This window comes from Strongylocentrotus purpuratus, unplaced genomic scaffold (assembly GCF_000002235.5).
Source record: "Strongylocentrotus purpuratus isolate Spur 01 unplaced genomic scaffold, Spur_5.0 spur5_scaffold_1, whole genome shotgun sequence".
Classification (NCBI taxonomy): Eukaryota; Metazoa; Echinodermata; class Echinoidea; order Camarodonta; family Strongylocentrotidae; genus Strongylocentrotus; species Strongylocentrotus purpuratus.
This window is the reverse complement of record NW_022145594.1, coordinates 18,045,444-18,063,070: the sequence shown is the minus strand read 5'-3', so window position 1 is coordinate 18,063,070 and position 17,627 is coordinate 18,045,444. Positions and strand designations below refer to the sequence as shown.

The 17,627-nt window shown below is 38.5% G+C and overlaps 1 protein-coding gene across 1 annotated transcript in view; it reads right to left on the bottom strand.

Moving 5' to 3' along the window:
* LOC578497 overlaps window positions 1-17,627 on the bottom strand; it is a 34,805-nt gene that overhangs the window by 4,029 nt on the left and 13,149 nt on the right. The window contains exons 2-16 of the mRNA XM_030977765.1: window positions 14,899-15,101; window positions 13,673-13,793; window positions 12,653-12,825; window positions 11,724-11,853; window positions 11,344-11,483; window positions 10,279-10,414; window positions 7,515-7,719; window positions 5,853-5,998; window positions 5,138-5,347; window positions 3,846-4,063; window positions 3,230-3,461; window positions 2,440-2,713; window positions 1,784-2,046; window positions 1,164-1,395; window positions 181-284 (exon numbers count right to left, since the gene is read on the bottom strand). Coding sequence (XP_030833625.1) covers window positions 181-284; window positions 1,164-1,395; window positions 1,784-2,046; window positions 2,440-2,713; window positions 3,230-3,461; window positions 3,846-4,063; window positions 5,138-5,347; window positions 5,853-5,998; window positions 7,515-7,719; window positions 10,279-10,414; window positions 11,344-11,483; window positions 11,724-11,853; window positions 12,653-12,825; window positions 13,673-13,793; window positions 14,899-15,068 — 2,754 coding nt within the window. The 5' untranslated portion in view covers window positions 15,069-15,101. The remainder of the gene's footprint in view (window positions 1-180; window positions 285-1,163; window positions 1,396-1,783; window positions 2,047-2,439; window positions 2,714-3,229; window positions 3,462-3,845; window positions 4,064-5,137; window positions 5,348-5,852; window positions 5,999-7,514; window positions 7,720-10,278; window positions 10,415-11,343; window positions 11,484-11,723; window positions 11,854-12,652; window positions 12,826-13,672; window positions 13,794-14,898; window positions 15,102-17,627) is intronic.

Genomic DNA, 17,627 nt, shown 5'->3' with positions numbered 1-17,627 from the left:
GTATTGTTCCTGAAATGACTCCCTCTCACCTAACATATGGTTTGTTCCAATTTACCAGACACTTTATGAACACCCTACGGCAAATCTACGAATGGCCGTGTAACGCGACCACCCGACCCAACCCGAAGACCGGACGCGATGAGCCGATGATTCGAAGTAGCCCGGAATGATGGCCCTTACCGTGGCATGGCTCTGTTGCTGCACTGGCGAGTTCTCTGCATCTCCTGATACCTTCTTCACGGTGACTGGATCGTCCTCTACCTGCGGGATCCAATCTCGGTACTCTACAGGATATGGGAAAAGGGGAGGGGGAACATCACAGTTAAACCACCAGACCGACTCCACGCAGACTTCATATAGACCGATCTATTTAGCGATGGCAGCATTTTATTGAATTGAATATTAATTGAATTTATTTTCTCCTGCAACATAATTATAGATCAAATTACATTTAAGTGATACAACATATTCAAATTATGACAAAAAGTTGAATGTGTATACAGAATAATATTAGTAACTTTTGGCATTACAACAAAATGTAGCTGATAACACACTACCAACCACTGTTGGTCAAATAGCTTGTGAGTGTCAAGTAACGCCCGGCTGGAATGCTCCCCAGGGAGTGGAGATTGTGCACACAGCGTGTGCGGGCAAGCACTGAATCCAATGACCGGGGTATATTTGTAAAGCGCTTAGAGACATTTGTATTAAGCGCTATATAAAAATTAAATATTATTATTATAATTCATTAAGAAATCTGTAGAAGAATGTGTTGTCGGTATCCCTCGTGTGAGTGAATTACATAAAGGGAGTAATCTAAAGAGGAGTCGGAACTCCTGGGGTTGTTCACTCAATGTCCAAATGTGTAACCTCGACTGCTTCAGCTTGCATGCTTATCTGCCAAAGGTATAGTCCTCTTACAAACCGATTTCGTTGCGGGCATTAATATCATCCTCTTCTTGTTTGGGGTTAAGAAAAAAACATCTGGGGGTAAGATGCCACACCTCAAAAGACACGATCCTCGACATCTGCAAATTATGGGTCCTTTGTCATGCAGAAGCTAACACAAACGGAATAAAGGTTTCATATGTGTATTTTTTACTTAGCCTTTCCATCGGAATTGCTATAGGAAATTTTGAATGAACGATGATATGTTCTCATACCATCAGACACCATGCTCTCATCAGGGGTAGCGTGGTAGGATATCTGACCCAAGAGTTCCGAGAACTTGGCATCCTCCCAGAACTTTTCTCCTCTCACGTATTCTTTCTCGTTAAAGAACTGGATGTAGAGCAGCTGTGCAAAGAGCATGCTCATGGCGCCCTCTGGAGGCCACTTGGTTTGGTCGATGAGGACGGGAATGATTGGTTTGTTCAGTAGATTGGCGAGATTCACCTTAAGAACGAGAAACAAATTGATGACAAAAGGAAAAATTTGAATACAGAAAACTCTTATACGACTATTGCTTTGGGGACAATTGTTCTGCGGTCTGAAACCTCCTGAAGAGCAAATGTCGTCGGGTAAAAGTATTATATCGGCTGGAAGAAATTGGTCGTCATTCACACGAATTACACACAATTTGGATAAATGATATGCGCCTACGCTAGTTCAAAATATCAAATATATTTTGCAAGACACATAGAATTCGAATATGAGAGTTAATATGCGTTTAAGAATATATCATTTAATCAAAACTCAAGTGTTCCATGGACGTTGTCATTATCTGTTATTTGCGCAGGCAATGATAACGCAAACTTATCTCCATTATCATGTTTTAGCTTACTTCTTTGTTACAGTTCTCGGAGTTTGAGTATTTCTCAGTCACCATACAGAGCACCATCTTGGATGACCTCATACCCTGGCTGATCTTAGCAAACAACTGATCTCCGCCACCCATCTGCCCAATGTCCATCCAGCAAGGAAACCCTGCCATCTCGAGATGCTTCTTGATGGCCTTCACTTCGGGCTGGTGGTCCCACTGGTAGCTCAAGAAGACGGTCGGGGGCTTCCCAGATTCGTCCGAGGGTGCTTTTGGCACAAGCAGTTCTGTTAAAGACACATAAGCATGGATAAACCAAATAAACCGAATTTATCAATCCCTACGAGTGACCTTTGCGACCAATAGGAATAATGTCCTGCTCTACTCACTCAATCGCCCTATAAGGAAAGCCCATTATCTTACATTTCAGTCATCCGAAGACTCTCAGAGAGACTGGTATTAAAGGGGGGGGGTATACAGTTTATTGTTATAAGTTTTATTGTAATTATTATCAAAACCATTATTGTCATTGTTATCAACATTATTGCTATTTTTTATAAATGTAATGCTTCTTGGGGGGGGATTTCAATAGTTTGAACATATTTGTGGCTTTTGCTATTGTTATTTTTATTGCTATTGTTTATCAGTATATCATAGAGAACAATGACGTATTTCCAAACCTGCTTCTTCTAAAGACTGCGTGATGATTTCCGCTGCATCGGTTCTTCCCATGTCTTCCAGCGCGCTGAGTATGGCATAGGTGGCGTCGCTGCTCTTGTGAGTGGTGTACCACTCGGCCAGGATGGCCATGGTAGGGTCAGGTGACAGGGCCCAGTTGCGGATGTCCTTACCCGAGTAGCCGAGCCGTACGGCCAGGAACCGCCAGTCATGTTCATGCTCGGGGTTTAACAGCTTCGAGACGTCACGTGACCATTTCGGTGCGTTGGTAATAGTCTGCGAGGGAAAAATAATTGTTAAGCCATGACACAAATGCTTTCTAAAATGCAATAAAAATCCAGCGCAGTCGACCTATGCAAAAAAAAAATTGTCGTAATTTTACGTAGTAATATTAGTAGTAGCGAGTTTTCGCAGCCGGCGACGCGGCCTTCTACAAATTAAATTTTTTTTGCCACGCATATTTTTTTTTCCGGCGGTCAACCGCGCCAGATGTGCACTAGCCTTTAATGATTACAATGTCTGTTTTCCACCTGAGTGCACGGAATACAATTATCGTTAATTTAACCATAATATACGATTTTACAAATCCCAGAGTTAAGTGTTCAAACGTCCTTTGGCAAGACATTAATCCACATTCGCCACTCTCTACCCAGGTGTAAATGGTTCACTAGCAATTGCTGACGTAATAATAAATGCGAAACCCTCAGGAAGGAGAGTATTGATGCTGATGAGGCTTCCCTGATTAAACGAAATTTATTTAATTATCATGTAACTTTATTAAACGTTTATCACCTTATGGTCGATCTCCTCGACTTTCTCCACTGTCTCGTCCACGACTTCTTTCAGCTCATCAAGTCTTTCGCCCTGGTCGTTGACTTCGCTCTTTACATTTTGGATATCCTCGCTCTGCTGGGCCACGGTCTCGTCAATTCTCGAAACGTCATTTTCTGTCGTCGTCACCCGATTGTCTAAGTCGTCAATGTCTTCTCTCTGCTCGGCCACATCTTCAGTTAGCCCCAGAAGGCTATGAATACCATAAAAAACATTTTGCAAAAACATAGACAATATTTCCATAAATAGTTGAGGTATCATTTATTGTTTATGAAATTACAGGACGGGGGGTGCAAATTAAGCTTTAATCTGTAGTTCAATATACTGGAAATATATTGAATATTTCAAGACAGATTTTATTCTTACTTCTGAAAGTTTTTTTGGGGTAAAGAACAGTTTTTCTCTGTCTTGGTTAAGCGGTTCACACATGCAAGGCAGTAATACAGTCAGGAATAGCAATATTACGTGTCAAACGTACGCGTAAGGTTTTTTTGCATCTAATATACAAAGCCTTCACTTCACATGGCCAGAACCGAGTATAATGACGGCGTCTTTCGACATGATTTGTACGATTTACCTTCTGCCTTCCAGGAAATCAATCAGGGCCAGGACAAGATCGGGCACCCCAATCTGTTGGCACTTCTTAAGCTTCACAATGTTGGGCTTGTAAACGGCCAGGCATTCCTTGTGGGCCTGACCTATCCTTTTGACCTCCATGAGGACTACACCGGTCCACATGGGATCGATGCTCTTCAGCTTGGTGAACAAGATCTTCAAACATCTGCCAGCCTCTTTCTGGAGAAATGGAGAAAATGTCAGCTAAATTTACTTATTGGTGTCTACAAGTACGGCTTTCTATTGTGCGATTTACGTTATCTTATTGTCCACGGATTCGGTATATTCTGCTCTCTCTCTCTCTCTCTCTCTCCCTCTTTCTCTCCCTCTCTCTTTCTATCTCCCTCTCTCTCTCTCTCTCTCTATCTATCTCTCTCTCTTACTTGTTTTCTCAGTCACTGCTTCCCTCACTGTATATCTCTCATTATTTCTCCATGGCCCTCTCACCCCTGTTGTCTTTCATGCTCTCGTTCTCTCTACATCTTTTCTCTCAGTCTCTTTCTATGCATCTTTCTTGAAATTCATCCTTTCTATACCTCTCGATTCTATCAGGATTCAGTCATGCCCTTTGCCTCTATGGCAAAATAATCCCCTAAAGTTTTATGAAATACATCTATCGTTCGTTAAAGACGCATATTAGCGGGCTATCATGGAGAATTCGTCACCATTTGGGTTACCTAATAGTAATTTTTGCCAAACACCATTATTATAGCCTTTAGTTTAAATGACCAACATCAGGCCTGATGAAATGCTCTGCCTTCCCACCAATTTATCGCCCCATACGGAAAAGTTATTATCTTACGTTTCCCTCTCGGGTTCCCTCTCCCAAAGATTCTCTGAGAGACTATTGGGTCTTGATGGGACCACGGGTTTGACATGTGCGAGCCTTGTACACCCATTACTAATGTCCACTATGGCTGGTGTCAGTGACCTGTGACCTACGGCACATAGAAACTGACTACCATCTCCCTTTAAAGCCCTTCTGCACTGGTTTAGCCAGGGGATTAGACCTCCCTGCAAGGTAACTAACGGGTGGTTATCTCATCAAATCAGCTCTCTATTAACATAAGGAAAAGAGGATCATGGGGGACCAATGGTCACTGATTAGGCATTGTTTGATATATAGAGGGCGCAAGTAGCTATAAGTAGTGCGGTGGGGATTTAAAGATGTTATCATGTTGTTCAGGTCAGGTAGGTTGTTGTGCATGAGTTTGATATGAGGCTTAGTAGGTCCATGATATGACGTAGGCCTACCTTGTTGAGGCATCCGACACTGGAGATGGCCTTGGAAGCAGAAGCAGCTCCATTCGGGTTCTGTTCCCATGCTTTAACACACCTGTCTACGTGCTTGACGAACTTCTCGGCATGTTTGAGGGAGATGTTAGCCAGGGTCATGAGACAGAAATGCATCAGGGATGGGTGGCAGACGTCCTCAAACATTAGATCGATGTGAGGTACCAAGACCTATTATAAGCGACAAAATACAAGACTTGAAAACGTTTCCTTTGATTGCGTTTCTAATCTTTCATGTTCCCTTGCTATCCAATGATTGTGAAATGGAAATGCATTTTGTTCAGAATATTCTATTTCGTTTATTTATGCTTTGCCTTTTCCAATTTTTTAAATACAACTCTGAACTTTGATTGGTTCAGCTTAATGCAAACTGTCATTCCATTTAATCAAATCATAGGCCGAGATTTTCCCGCGTGTATTAGGTATTCTGTAATGTCATGTTTTAATGCTTCAAAAGTTGTTTACTTATGCTAGGGATCCCCTTCCTCTCTGCCCTCATGGTCATGCTCTCTCTGGTAGAGTGTTTCAATTAGAAATACAGGAACCTAAAGTTCTACCGAAGGAATGTATTCGAACGCTTATTTGAACCTTTTTACGGTTAATGATCAAGATCGTAACTTCATATTAAGTTGAAGTTTTCCATTGAACAGATATAAGATATCATCTGGACACATACCTTTGAATTCTGTTGGCTGACGTCATAGAGAAGCATATAAAGGTACATTTTGTCATCTGTTCCCATATCTTCCAGCAGTACAACGATACGGTCTATTCGTGAGAGAACAACTTCCGGGTTAACCCGAAATAAGCTGTTCAGGGCCACTGCAACGAAAAGCGAAATGTCTTGCTATCATTGAAACCCGTTAACTATTAAATTCATCCATTGCCATAGGGTCAATACCGGGGATATTCGGTTCCAGTAGGCAATGTGGTACATGTAACAGCTTGAATATTCTACTTTCGTTATTACAATATATTTTCTCATCTTACTTTGTATGATAATTTATCGTTATTTTGATAGAATTTGATTTTGAATTTATTTATTTTACTTGCTCGAATGTATATAGAAATCATACGACTAATATATCAAAGGCGGGTATTACATCGGGAAACAATATTATAAATATTGCAATAGTTTATACATTATTGAAAATTAACTAATTGGACGGTTTGAACATTATTGAAGGTAAGTATAATTATATATGTATTATGTGAAAGTGAGGGGCTTATTGATAAGCAAGGCTTGTAATGGTAAACCTCTCTTTAAACTTAAATATGTCTTAATATAAGTTGGTTAAAGTAATTATGTATAATCATCGATAAAATATGAAGACGTGTGAGCTTTTTAAGTATTCGAGCTGTGAACTAAATGTTTCATTAAAGGGAAATCCACTCCAACTTTAATAGGCAACTACTCTAAAAGAACTCATAAAGATCAGAAAAGTAAGGTGGTGAAAGTTTGAATGAAATTTGACCAAAAAAATAAGATAGGAACTTTTGAGATTTATAATCACTATGGCCCGAATTCACAAAGGAGGTTTGACGACAAACCTCCTTTTGTTTCGACAAACCTCCTTTTGTTTTTTACAAACCAAGGTTTGTAAAAACGCGTCGAAACGCGTCGTATGACGCACATAAACCTCGGTTTGTCGACAAACCTCCTTTGTGAATTCGGGCCAATACGTATGGCACTTCAAATTTGCTGAATCGGTAGTGTCTCTGTGACGTCACGTTGGACTAGATTCGCATTTCTTTCTAAAGACAGAATGAATAAAACGTCAAATTTTCAAAATGACACAGGGTGGTATTTTATATTAATTTATATTAATAATGTGTTATCCATTACACATTCTGTGTAGTGCCTCAAGATAGAAGCAACTTGGAAGGAAAACGGAAATTGAATTTATTTTTGTGCACAATAAACGGGAGAATCATCTTTGACGACATCACAATCCATTGAACAAATTGCAAATTCGGGATTCAAATATTTTATAGTGATCTCATATTTCAAACATTCATAACTATAGCCATACAATTCTGATAATGCCTCAGTCACACCTTTGTGTTTTTGGCTTGCGTATTGCTGCGTATTTATGGCAAGCCGTTTCAACATTTATTCCTATTTCCGAAATGAATTTTTGATATCAAGAAATCGAATTCTTAATATAAAGAATTACCATTGCTTCTTTACAACAGAAAATAATTTCTTGATATCAAGAAATAGGAATAAATGTTAAAACGGCTTGCCATAAATACGCAGCAATACGCAAGCCAAATGCGCAAGGTGTGAGTGAGGCATATTAAGGAAACACGTTATGACCAAACGGGTGTTACTCACGACCAGCTGATGTGCCTTTGCACTTGTCATCAAGATAGGCGTCGGCTATGGCATCTCCATATGGAGCCAGGAGCTCCCCGTTGTCATAGATTTCTGGTAACCCAATGGCTTCTGCAGCCACTTCCTCCAAGTCCTTGACGTCACAACTGAGAAGCTTCACGACGTATGGGAAGAGATCCCGGTACAGCTTGACATTGTCCTTTTTCTACAGAGATATGGAATATATAATAATAATAATAATAATAATTATAATAATAATAATAATAACTAGAATTTAAATCGTCACGAGGACGATTAAGGTGGTCTGTCTTCAAGTCTTATGATAGATTATAATATTTACTTTATTGAGAAAGGGAGAAGTTATATAGACATGTAAACAATGATGATCATCATGATGATGATGATGATGATCTTGATAGTAATGGTGATGACGATGATGATGATGATGATGATCATGATGATGTTGATGATTATCATCAACAGACCATGATGACATCAGACTGACAAAAATGAGAGAACATTTAGATAGTATATAGTCACAGCTACAACATACTCAAAAATCAACAAAAATCAAGCCGAAATAACGGCGATATTGCTCGCAAAAGACAAGATTTTGTAGAATCCAGATTTGAGAAAAAGTCATCTCACATAAGGATTGCACGCAAAAAGTAATGGATCAAGTGATAATAGGGTAATAATAAAGTAAATATGGTTGTTTATTACATTATTTACGATTGTACGTGTTTTAATATTGAAAGGAGATGGTACAGTGAAAGGTCAAAAAGAAAAAAAAAGTGAAGAAAACAAATTGTTGGAGACGCCCGGACTCGAACCAGGGACCTCGAGGTCGGAAGTCAAGTGCGTTACGGATATACCAAAACATTTCCCATAGAGATTACACGTAAACGGGAAATGGAATTCTCAAATCCCACTTTGGAAGTGAAATATGAGCATGATCCCGGCATCTGAATGAAAAATAAAGGGCACACTTATGATAGCTTATTGTTTCAGCTACAACATACTCAAAGCTCAGCGTAAATAAAGATAAAACGACGGAGATATTGCTCGCGAAAGACGAGAATGTAGAATCCAGTTTTGAGAAAAAGTCATGTCCCATAGAGAATACACGCAAAATGTGAAAAATTGACATGCCACCTTTAATCGCAAAAATACGCCATGATACCTTTGTCAAAATGAAATATTGTGTTCACTGCATTTGTAGAAAATTGTCTAAGCTAGATCATATCAAAATTTGGAAGAAAATTGATCATTGTTTACAGAGATACAGTCAATTTTCCAGAAATATGCTGACGTCATAATATGCAAATTGAAATTTTGAGTTTGGAGGCCATTATGATGACGTCATGAGTTAATTGAGGGTCAAATGAGACATGAAATCATACCTCCAACTCATAATCTATTTAAATATGAAAGAAATTGGGGGTTATCTATCAATTCTGAAGAGTTAAAATGAATTTTGTATAGGCATGTTTTTGCCCATGTATTGTGGATACAGAGAGCGCAGGTCGGCGCGTGCGTTCAACTTTGACAGCCGCTAATTGCAGTATTACTGGTCGGAAAAAGGTAAACAAGGTATCAAAATGCTTGGAAAAATGTAATAAATATGATAACAGAAAAAATTTGGCGATTCTATGTTGCAAAACGCCAGAACGCGCGGATACGCGCGGAAACGCGCGCGCATAATTACGCGCGCGCAAATTTTGAAAATGCTTAAAATGGCCTAAAACGTATGCAAAATTAATTTAGAACGAATTTGACCATTTTAAAATTTTAATGCGCGCGTACGTGTGCGTCGAGGTGCGCGCGCAGAATTTTTTGACATTTTTCGTTGACCTTCAACCTGAAGTTGATGTATACCAAATATGGTTGATTTTTGATGACTTGTTATCGAGATATGATAATGACCTGATTTTTACAAAATGGCGCCTGGATGACGTCACGATGACCCCATGAACTTGAAAAAGTTAATTAGACTTGAAATCATAGGGCTTGATGACTGACAGAAATTCAAAGGAAATTGACCATGTCGATTTCGAGTAAACGTGTGGACAAAAAAGTGTACGGAAGAAATAAAAATAAAGAATAAAGAAAGAAAATTCTAGCGAAATCAATAGGTGATCTGTCGTTGACAGACCACCTAATAATATTGGATATTTATATAGATCACATATCCACCCTGCAAGGTGGTTAAAGCGCTCCAATATTACCCCTGCTCTGCTAGGCTCCCGATAATGATAATAATTAGATACGTTTATACAGCGCAGCTATTCAAATATATTCTACTGCGCTGGGTAAAAACAAAAATACTAAAGGTGGACACACAAACACAAAATACTTTAACAATTATTCAAAAGCTCATAAAAACAAATGCGTCGTCAACAAAACTCTGAACACAGCAACAGATGAGGCTTTTCTTATGTCTAGCGGTAGGTTATTCCAAAGCTCTTGAGCGGCGCAACTAAAAGTACAAAATAGGGATCTTAAACAATATTTTTATTCTCAGAACTTAGTTTTACGGGTGTAGCATATCCTGGTACCGAACTCTTCAAACAATACAAACAATCTTATACAAAATAATGAACTAGTTTCATATGAATTTATGGATAAAGGTAGTATGTACAAATAGTTATGGAACGGATCTGGCCACTGAAAATCATTGCATTTATACATAATTTGGATAATTATTACTCATATTGTTTTGTTTTTCTTCTCAATAAGTCAAGATTAGCTTCAAAGAACTTACCTTATCGATGAATCCTGAAATGATTTTACGAAGAATATTCCCATGGACTGAGAGTTTATTACGCAGCCCGTCTCCCTCCAGTTCTTGTTCCAGACAATATTCCATGAGATTCTTCAAGGGAGCCACGCTTGATTTTCTGAGATGAAAGATATTACTTATTTATTGAAAAGTATTATACAAAGTGCACCGTTGCCCCTAAAGCTGGAATAAATTTTGTTTATCACTTTTTTATGAAATGAATTTGACAATAATATTTCCTCTTGATGAATGTTATCTTCTCATAACTGTATTGATCCATATTTTTCTTTGCCCCTTCAGATTGATCAATTAAGTTATTAGAAGATAAGAACGTTATCTATTAGCAATATATTGCATTGTCATAATCATTTCGAAAAGAGAGGTAAAATCAATTTATTCCGGTGTAATTATCAGATAAGAAATCGGAAAGTTATGTAATGAGAAATTGTAATATATGTACGCCACTTAAATGCTAATTCTCCACTACGTTCCTTCTCTCTTCAGTTTCTCTCTTTCTCTCTTTCTACCTCTCTCTACCTCTGGCAGTCATGTTGAAAGCCGTTTTAGGAGGACACTGGATATCCTTCGTTAACGAGACATGTTCCACATTAGTGAATACCCGTGACGATTGATCCACTACGCCTGTATAACCTCTGACCTATCCGATGTGACTTAAAATGGGAGTGTTAGAGATTTAAACGATCACACTTAAAATATACCCAAGATGTTGAAACCTTAATTTGCTTTCAAAGAAGTTATTTATATATATATTTTAAATAATGAAGAAAGGAGCTTTCAACGATTTTCTTTTCAATTATTTTATCAGTATATGTATATAAAAATTATGCTCATTTCGGGCACCAACTGAAATCGAATTGTGTTCAAGGATTTTATTTTTAAAAAGAATAAGAAGGATTGATGTTCTGTTTCGGGGTTACTTATTAATCCAGTTGGTTTTTAAGGGGGCGTCGGCTGGTTGTTACCAGCCCTCGAAATAATTAATTGCGGTTACCGTCCACGTAAAAGTCCACTGAAAGCAGAACTTACCCAGCATTCTCTAGCAGGTCCCAGTCTGGAATCTCATGTCCTAAGTACTTGTGATCGAGGTTTCCCTCGAAATCCGTGTCTTCCCGACGAAGCCATTTAAGAAAGGCTTCGAGTACGTCAGGGATCAGCTTTTCAGTACCCTGGTGGATTACAGATAAATTTGAGTACCGGTCATGAAACTGAATTGCATTTGGGAAATCTGTCTTTACATTATTGGTAAATGTTGATAGTTCAATAAAATAATTGTGTATTGCGAGGTTTCAGAATCATCCAAATAATGATAAATCCACCCAATAGTTTGTTACAACATCAAACCATCAAATTAAATCAAATCAAATCAAATCAAACGGCATAACAAGCTGCAGACTTTATTGTTTTACCTCCCATGTCATTTCGGTGGTTTCGACTATACCAAGCGCCACAACGATGTGCATGTCAGAAGCACTCTCCATACACGCCGTCAGGAGGTGCAGAAAAGATCCCGCAACTTTCTTCAGAATGTTGTCTCGACTACAATGTGAAGAACAATAATTTACAAAGAAATGACATTTAATCATCAAAAGTTTTGGACAATAATAACAATGTATTTTAGGATATTTCAATGCTCTTTGTTTATTTTGTCTTTTATTGTTTATTCTATTTTGATTGTATTTTTGTTGTAATTGTTTGTTTTATATGTTGTTTTATTTTGTTTCTTTTATTCATTACAGTTTGTGATAGTTTGTGTATTGTTTTAAATCCTATTGTTCCTAAAAAAAACATTTTAGACTTGTACTACCTTGAAATAGCAGGATTGGTTAGACAACCCCATATATATCGAAGGCATCTATATTTAGAGGCTGGCCGACTTGGTTCCAGTTCAGTGGTCACAACATGGTGAAGATTCTTTTGTTTCGTGCTTGCCCAACAATTAAAGCAGTAGTCTGACGACGCCCTCGGACCATAAACTGTACTGGCCGTTAATGTTTTCAAGTCATTCCTGGGGGTTTTTCACAAAGATTCTAAACCGAACTTAACTCTAAGTTGGACTTAAATATTATGGAGAGCCATTTGTAGCCTTGTAATGAAATATATTCAAAAGCAAAAATTCAAGTATTTTAGACTTTTCATAAATTCCACATCAAGAACATGAAAGCTCCTATGATAATAGAAAATATGAATGATTCGAATCAACATTTCATGCCTTTTAAAATAAATGTTACAATATATTTTCAAGGATGTGAACGGCTTTCCATAGTTGTTAAGTACAACTTAGAGATAAGTTCAACTTAGGATCTTTGTGAAACACCCCCAGGACAACAGAACTCACCTGAATGCTTCGATCATCTCCTCAATGGTTTTCTTGAGATGTTTACCCGACTCCCACCAGGACAGGTTCTTCTCTTCACCCTGTTCCATGTCTCTCTTCTCGCGGTCCGTGGGCACCCATTCGATTGGTTGCGCAAGATCTTGAAGAATCCTTTCGATGGCGCCCACGTGGCCCTAAAAGAAGAAGGAAAACGTTTTGTACACCTACGATAGAACTGAGAACACATGAGAATAGACCTACCCGTTTACAAGTTTTACGACTAACATTTGAACGGAATTTTCCCATGACATCTTAATAGGTTTGTCAGAGGTCTGGCCGACATAATTACGGCAAACAATGTGTACATAGTGGATGCCATCTATAAAGATGACATTATACATAGCAGTTAAATGACATGGTCCAGGGGCTCTGCAGAGAATTGGAATACAATCGTAAACAGTTTTATGGGCTGCAATCTGCCATTTCGATGTTTGTTTTTTAATATTATTATTTACGGTCGGAATAAAGCTGTATGAGAAATAACAACGAAATGTCAGTGTGGTGTTAGCCTTTCAAATGGATAGGCTAGATTGACTATGATTCGAGGCGGCGTCAGACCAGTCTTGGTATTTATATTTCTTCTCACAACTACACCAAAGCTTAAAAGGTAAGAGTTTGCTGGGAAACGCATGTACAGAACGCTTCACGTGTTGTTACAGTAGGGACACCCATCCATGGTGGAACATAGAGTCACTTTGATACAAAAAATATCACTTCTAATCACTAGTTTTTTATTCTTGATCTCATATGTCCAATGAGAAACAAGACACTTTGTTTTAATGATAACATTTTTCTAACTCGTGTATGTGTTATCGGTCGGCACTGCTCGTACGTAGCTACAAAACGCTTTAAAAAAGCTCATTATGGGTTCCAGAACTAGCACATGCAGGGAGAAACACGAAGTCAGCAAACCGTCAATTTCCTTCGACATCTACCTTTCACAAGAATCAATCATTTCTGAAGTAATGAAATTAATATTACCTTCCATTTGATAACCGTTTTCGCGTCAAATATATCCTTGGCCCTGGCAAGATGCAACTCAGTCTTCTTTTTCATGCATTCCACACATATTTCAGCCATTATCTGTTCATGCTTGTTCTTCCTGAAGGAAATGGGGAAAAAATATAACGAATAGTCTTGTGTCTTGATAGATTGGTTATCCAGACAAAAAATAACTAAGAAACAAAACAAACATCCCGCAAGTAGGTTCTCACGAATTTTTCATTTAGCATGACTGTTTTTTTTTTTTTTTTTGGGGGGGGGGGTATGATTCTACCTGGACAGCGTTTCACGAAACCGTCCGAAGTATGAATTCAGTGACATGTGCAGTAAAACCCTTGTTATGGAATAGACGCATTTCGATAAGTTGTCAGCGAACTTGATACTTGACGGTTTCCTAAAACGGTGTCCGGATGCCTATTTGATTCTCATCTACATGCCACAATTTTATTTTTGGTAATACTCACACTACTCCAAACTAGCAATATTTTCAAAGTCTGAATTTCATTTACTAGCTTTAGTTAGAAGTTTACGTATATGTCGTTTTTCCAACTTAATGAAGAGAAGAAAAAGTGAATTTAATATTGCTTGTGGAGGGGCAGAGGGGTGCGCACGTTGATATTGCACAAAAGTTGTTTAATAACTGTTGTAAATTCATTAGCAGATGCAGCATTCATCTGGGGGCGGGGCTGTCCCAAATATCTCTCCATCCCTCCATCCCCGCCCCCTCCAAATGTAAATAATCTCATAAATGAATTGCGTTCGTAAATCCCAATAATCAGTTCAGTCTTTCCTTCTAGGTACCTGTGAGGGAGCTTGACATAGTAAGTGGATAAAGGGAAGGGGGTGTGGAATGAAAAGTAAGACCAAGCTAAACATCCCGTACGTCACGAATTACATATACAATTATAGTATGTACTTGATGATCGTATTAAGTTAATAGCCATGCTAGACCTTTTATCTGACCAAATATGTAATGGAAAACACATTTTACGTCAATATCTTCAGAACTGCATTAAATTAATAAAGCAAATTACTTAAAAACTTGGACCTGCCCGGTATCATCTTCATAACACTTCTTTATGTTGTATACCCCTTTATCACTCTTTTCCATTTTCATAGTGATGGGTCCGGGACACGTGCTCCAACCGCCGTAGGACCATTTGGACAATCCACTTTTTAAGGTACGACTAAATTGCTCTACTTACGCTGCCTTGACTGCATCCATCACCTCATCCCGAATTACATAATTTAACTCCTTGATGAAATCCCCTGTGTCATCCTTCTTGATTTCCTCTAAGATTCGAGGTAGATGCTCGTTCAGCTTCGAGGGGTTCTTCTCAATGTACTCCTTCAACTCGTCGAATTTCTCGGCCATTTTATTTACGATATTATTGAGTATTAATGGTCACTATGATAGGAAAAAAGAGAAGAAACGTACTCAAAAATATCATGAAGGCTTGATCATATATATTATCTAGGACCAAAGAGGTCTTGAAATCGTCACAATTATTACAAACTGCATTGCTGATCTTCGACTTGTCTAGTTTCTCTGTCAGAACTAAGGCCTATGTATATACATATATATATATATATATATATTCTGGAGGAGTGAATAGGTAATATTCTCATTGTGAGAAAAAGTCTTGCCTGATGAAAGATTCTTAGATAAAATGCTCCTGGACCTAACCCATACACTTTCACTAATCGTTATCTTTACCTCTAACTGTAACATAAAACCTGATAGTAGACCTAAGACTATTCCTCAGATACAAACTCAGTTGTTAACCGAACTCTAACGCTATATCTTTAGTAATCAGAATGTTTTTGTTTTTTTTGCAATTGTCCTCAAATAAAGAGGACAAAACGAATGGCATTGGTTTGTTTTTCCACCAGACAACGAGGACACTATGGGGCACTTTGACACTTAGGGCCTGTCATCCCCCTTATCTCGCACCGGAAAGAACCCCATCCCATGTACGCCTATGGTTTGCTGAATCAAATTGCCAATGACTTGCGATTAAGCGGGGTTTTTTCGCGGCCCTGGTAAATTTCTTGTAAGTAGGTATGGAATTTCATAACACAGTATAGGAAAGATTTAATTACCTTCAAAACTGTTTAAATACTTAATTAATGCTTGATAAAACTCTGAATACGCCACTGATGTTTATACATCATTATGCCAGGCCCACGCATTTAGCATATACAATGATGACTTCAATCAGCTAGTTGCTTCTTTTGAAAAAAAATGCTCTTGGTTTCATGACTTACCGTCCCAAAAATACAATTGAATTCAAGCGCAAGCGGAAATTCACACCCAAGCAAACAAAGAGGTTAATGGTCTTTCGTCGCTCATAAACAACTTACCAAATGACTCTGGCTACCAGTTTATCGGTACTTAATTTGTTCGGTAGAATTAAGTGGAGCCTTTTGATAGCAGATTATTTCGGCAAGGACATTACGAAAATCACTTTCGATCTCTCTTTCACAAGGTAGTTTATTATTCAGACTTAGGAGCTTTATTCATGAGGGATGGCATCAGTTATGCACTCTCAGAAATATATTTATCAAGTGAGGATGTTTTCCACATTGATTTTGATAATGTAACGATCTTGGAAGAAATAATGATTATATATAAACGAATGGAGAACAACTATGCAGTTACTTTCCAATTATTTCGGTTCTTCGAAATACTGACAAAGGAAACAAAGTTGGACAATATTTTACCTTGAGAAAGTGATTTGAATTATTATCATTTTTGCTGTGAATTAAACTACGGACATGGGTATTTTCATTCTATCTACAACTTTTCTGATATGCGTGACTTGGTCTACAATATTTTCTCCTGGGTCTGCTATATCCCTAAAGAAAGCTTTAAACACCGGGGATGACATAACCCTGGATTGTGTAACCGATTGGAATCCAAATATTACTCTATACTGGATTCAGAGAACGGTAGGATCATTAGGAGACAGGTACATAGCAACCGCTGGCCCCCAAAATGAGAACGGATTCATCTGGCAACGTTTCCGAGAAGACTCATGTTTTTCGTACAGCTATGAAAACGTTTCCTCGAGTGAGCTGAAAATTTCTCTTGCACTCTACATATCCAACATAGCTGAGGAAGATTCAGCTAACTACACCTGCGTTTCATATCAAAAGGGATCACTCGAACCAAAATTGTTGTATACGTATGATGTCCGCGCCATCGATTGCAATTGTTCTTTGGAATCAAATGTGGTATGTGATCTTTTCGGGTTACCATTGAGTGATTCTTTATCGGTATCTCTCAGAGTTGGTGGAAGAACTGTCACAGGGATGGTTAATAATAGCCGTTTAGAATTATCATCAAGGCTTTTAAATGAATCAATACATGGACACTCTATTGGACTATCATCACCGGAAGGCATCCTATCAAATATTTCCTGCACTCTTCCGATTGAGTCTAGCCTGTCATCCACGCAGACAATGACGACGTTCTTCCCCACCAAAACTCACCCATCATCAACGAACACATTGAAAATGTTCTTCCCAACTCAACCTGATCCGTTATCCACACAGAAGACGACCACGGTCTTCTCTACCCAGCCTGACCCATCACCAGATATCTCATCCGAAGATTCTACTTCTCTTTTGCCAAATACCACACCACCACCCTCCTGGCAGCCTTCAACCCCAACTGCTGTAGGTTCACAACTGGAAGACAGGACATCCGAGCCAAACACAACAACATCAGCAGCATTGATGTATACCACTCAGGTACAACACGGTATCACAAACTACGAAAGTCGGTCTAGCAGTACGATGACCATTGCGTTTTCCATAATTATAATATTTGCACTCTCCGTTCTTGTGACATTAGTCGTTCTGGTGGTGATTAGGCGGAGGAAGTTGAGATCGCATGCCGCTGAACTGGACGTAGGAGAATTGGAAGGCT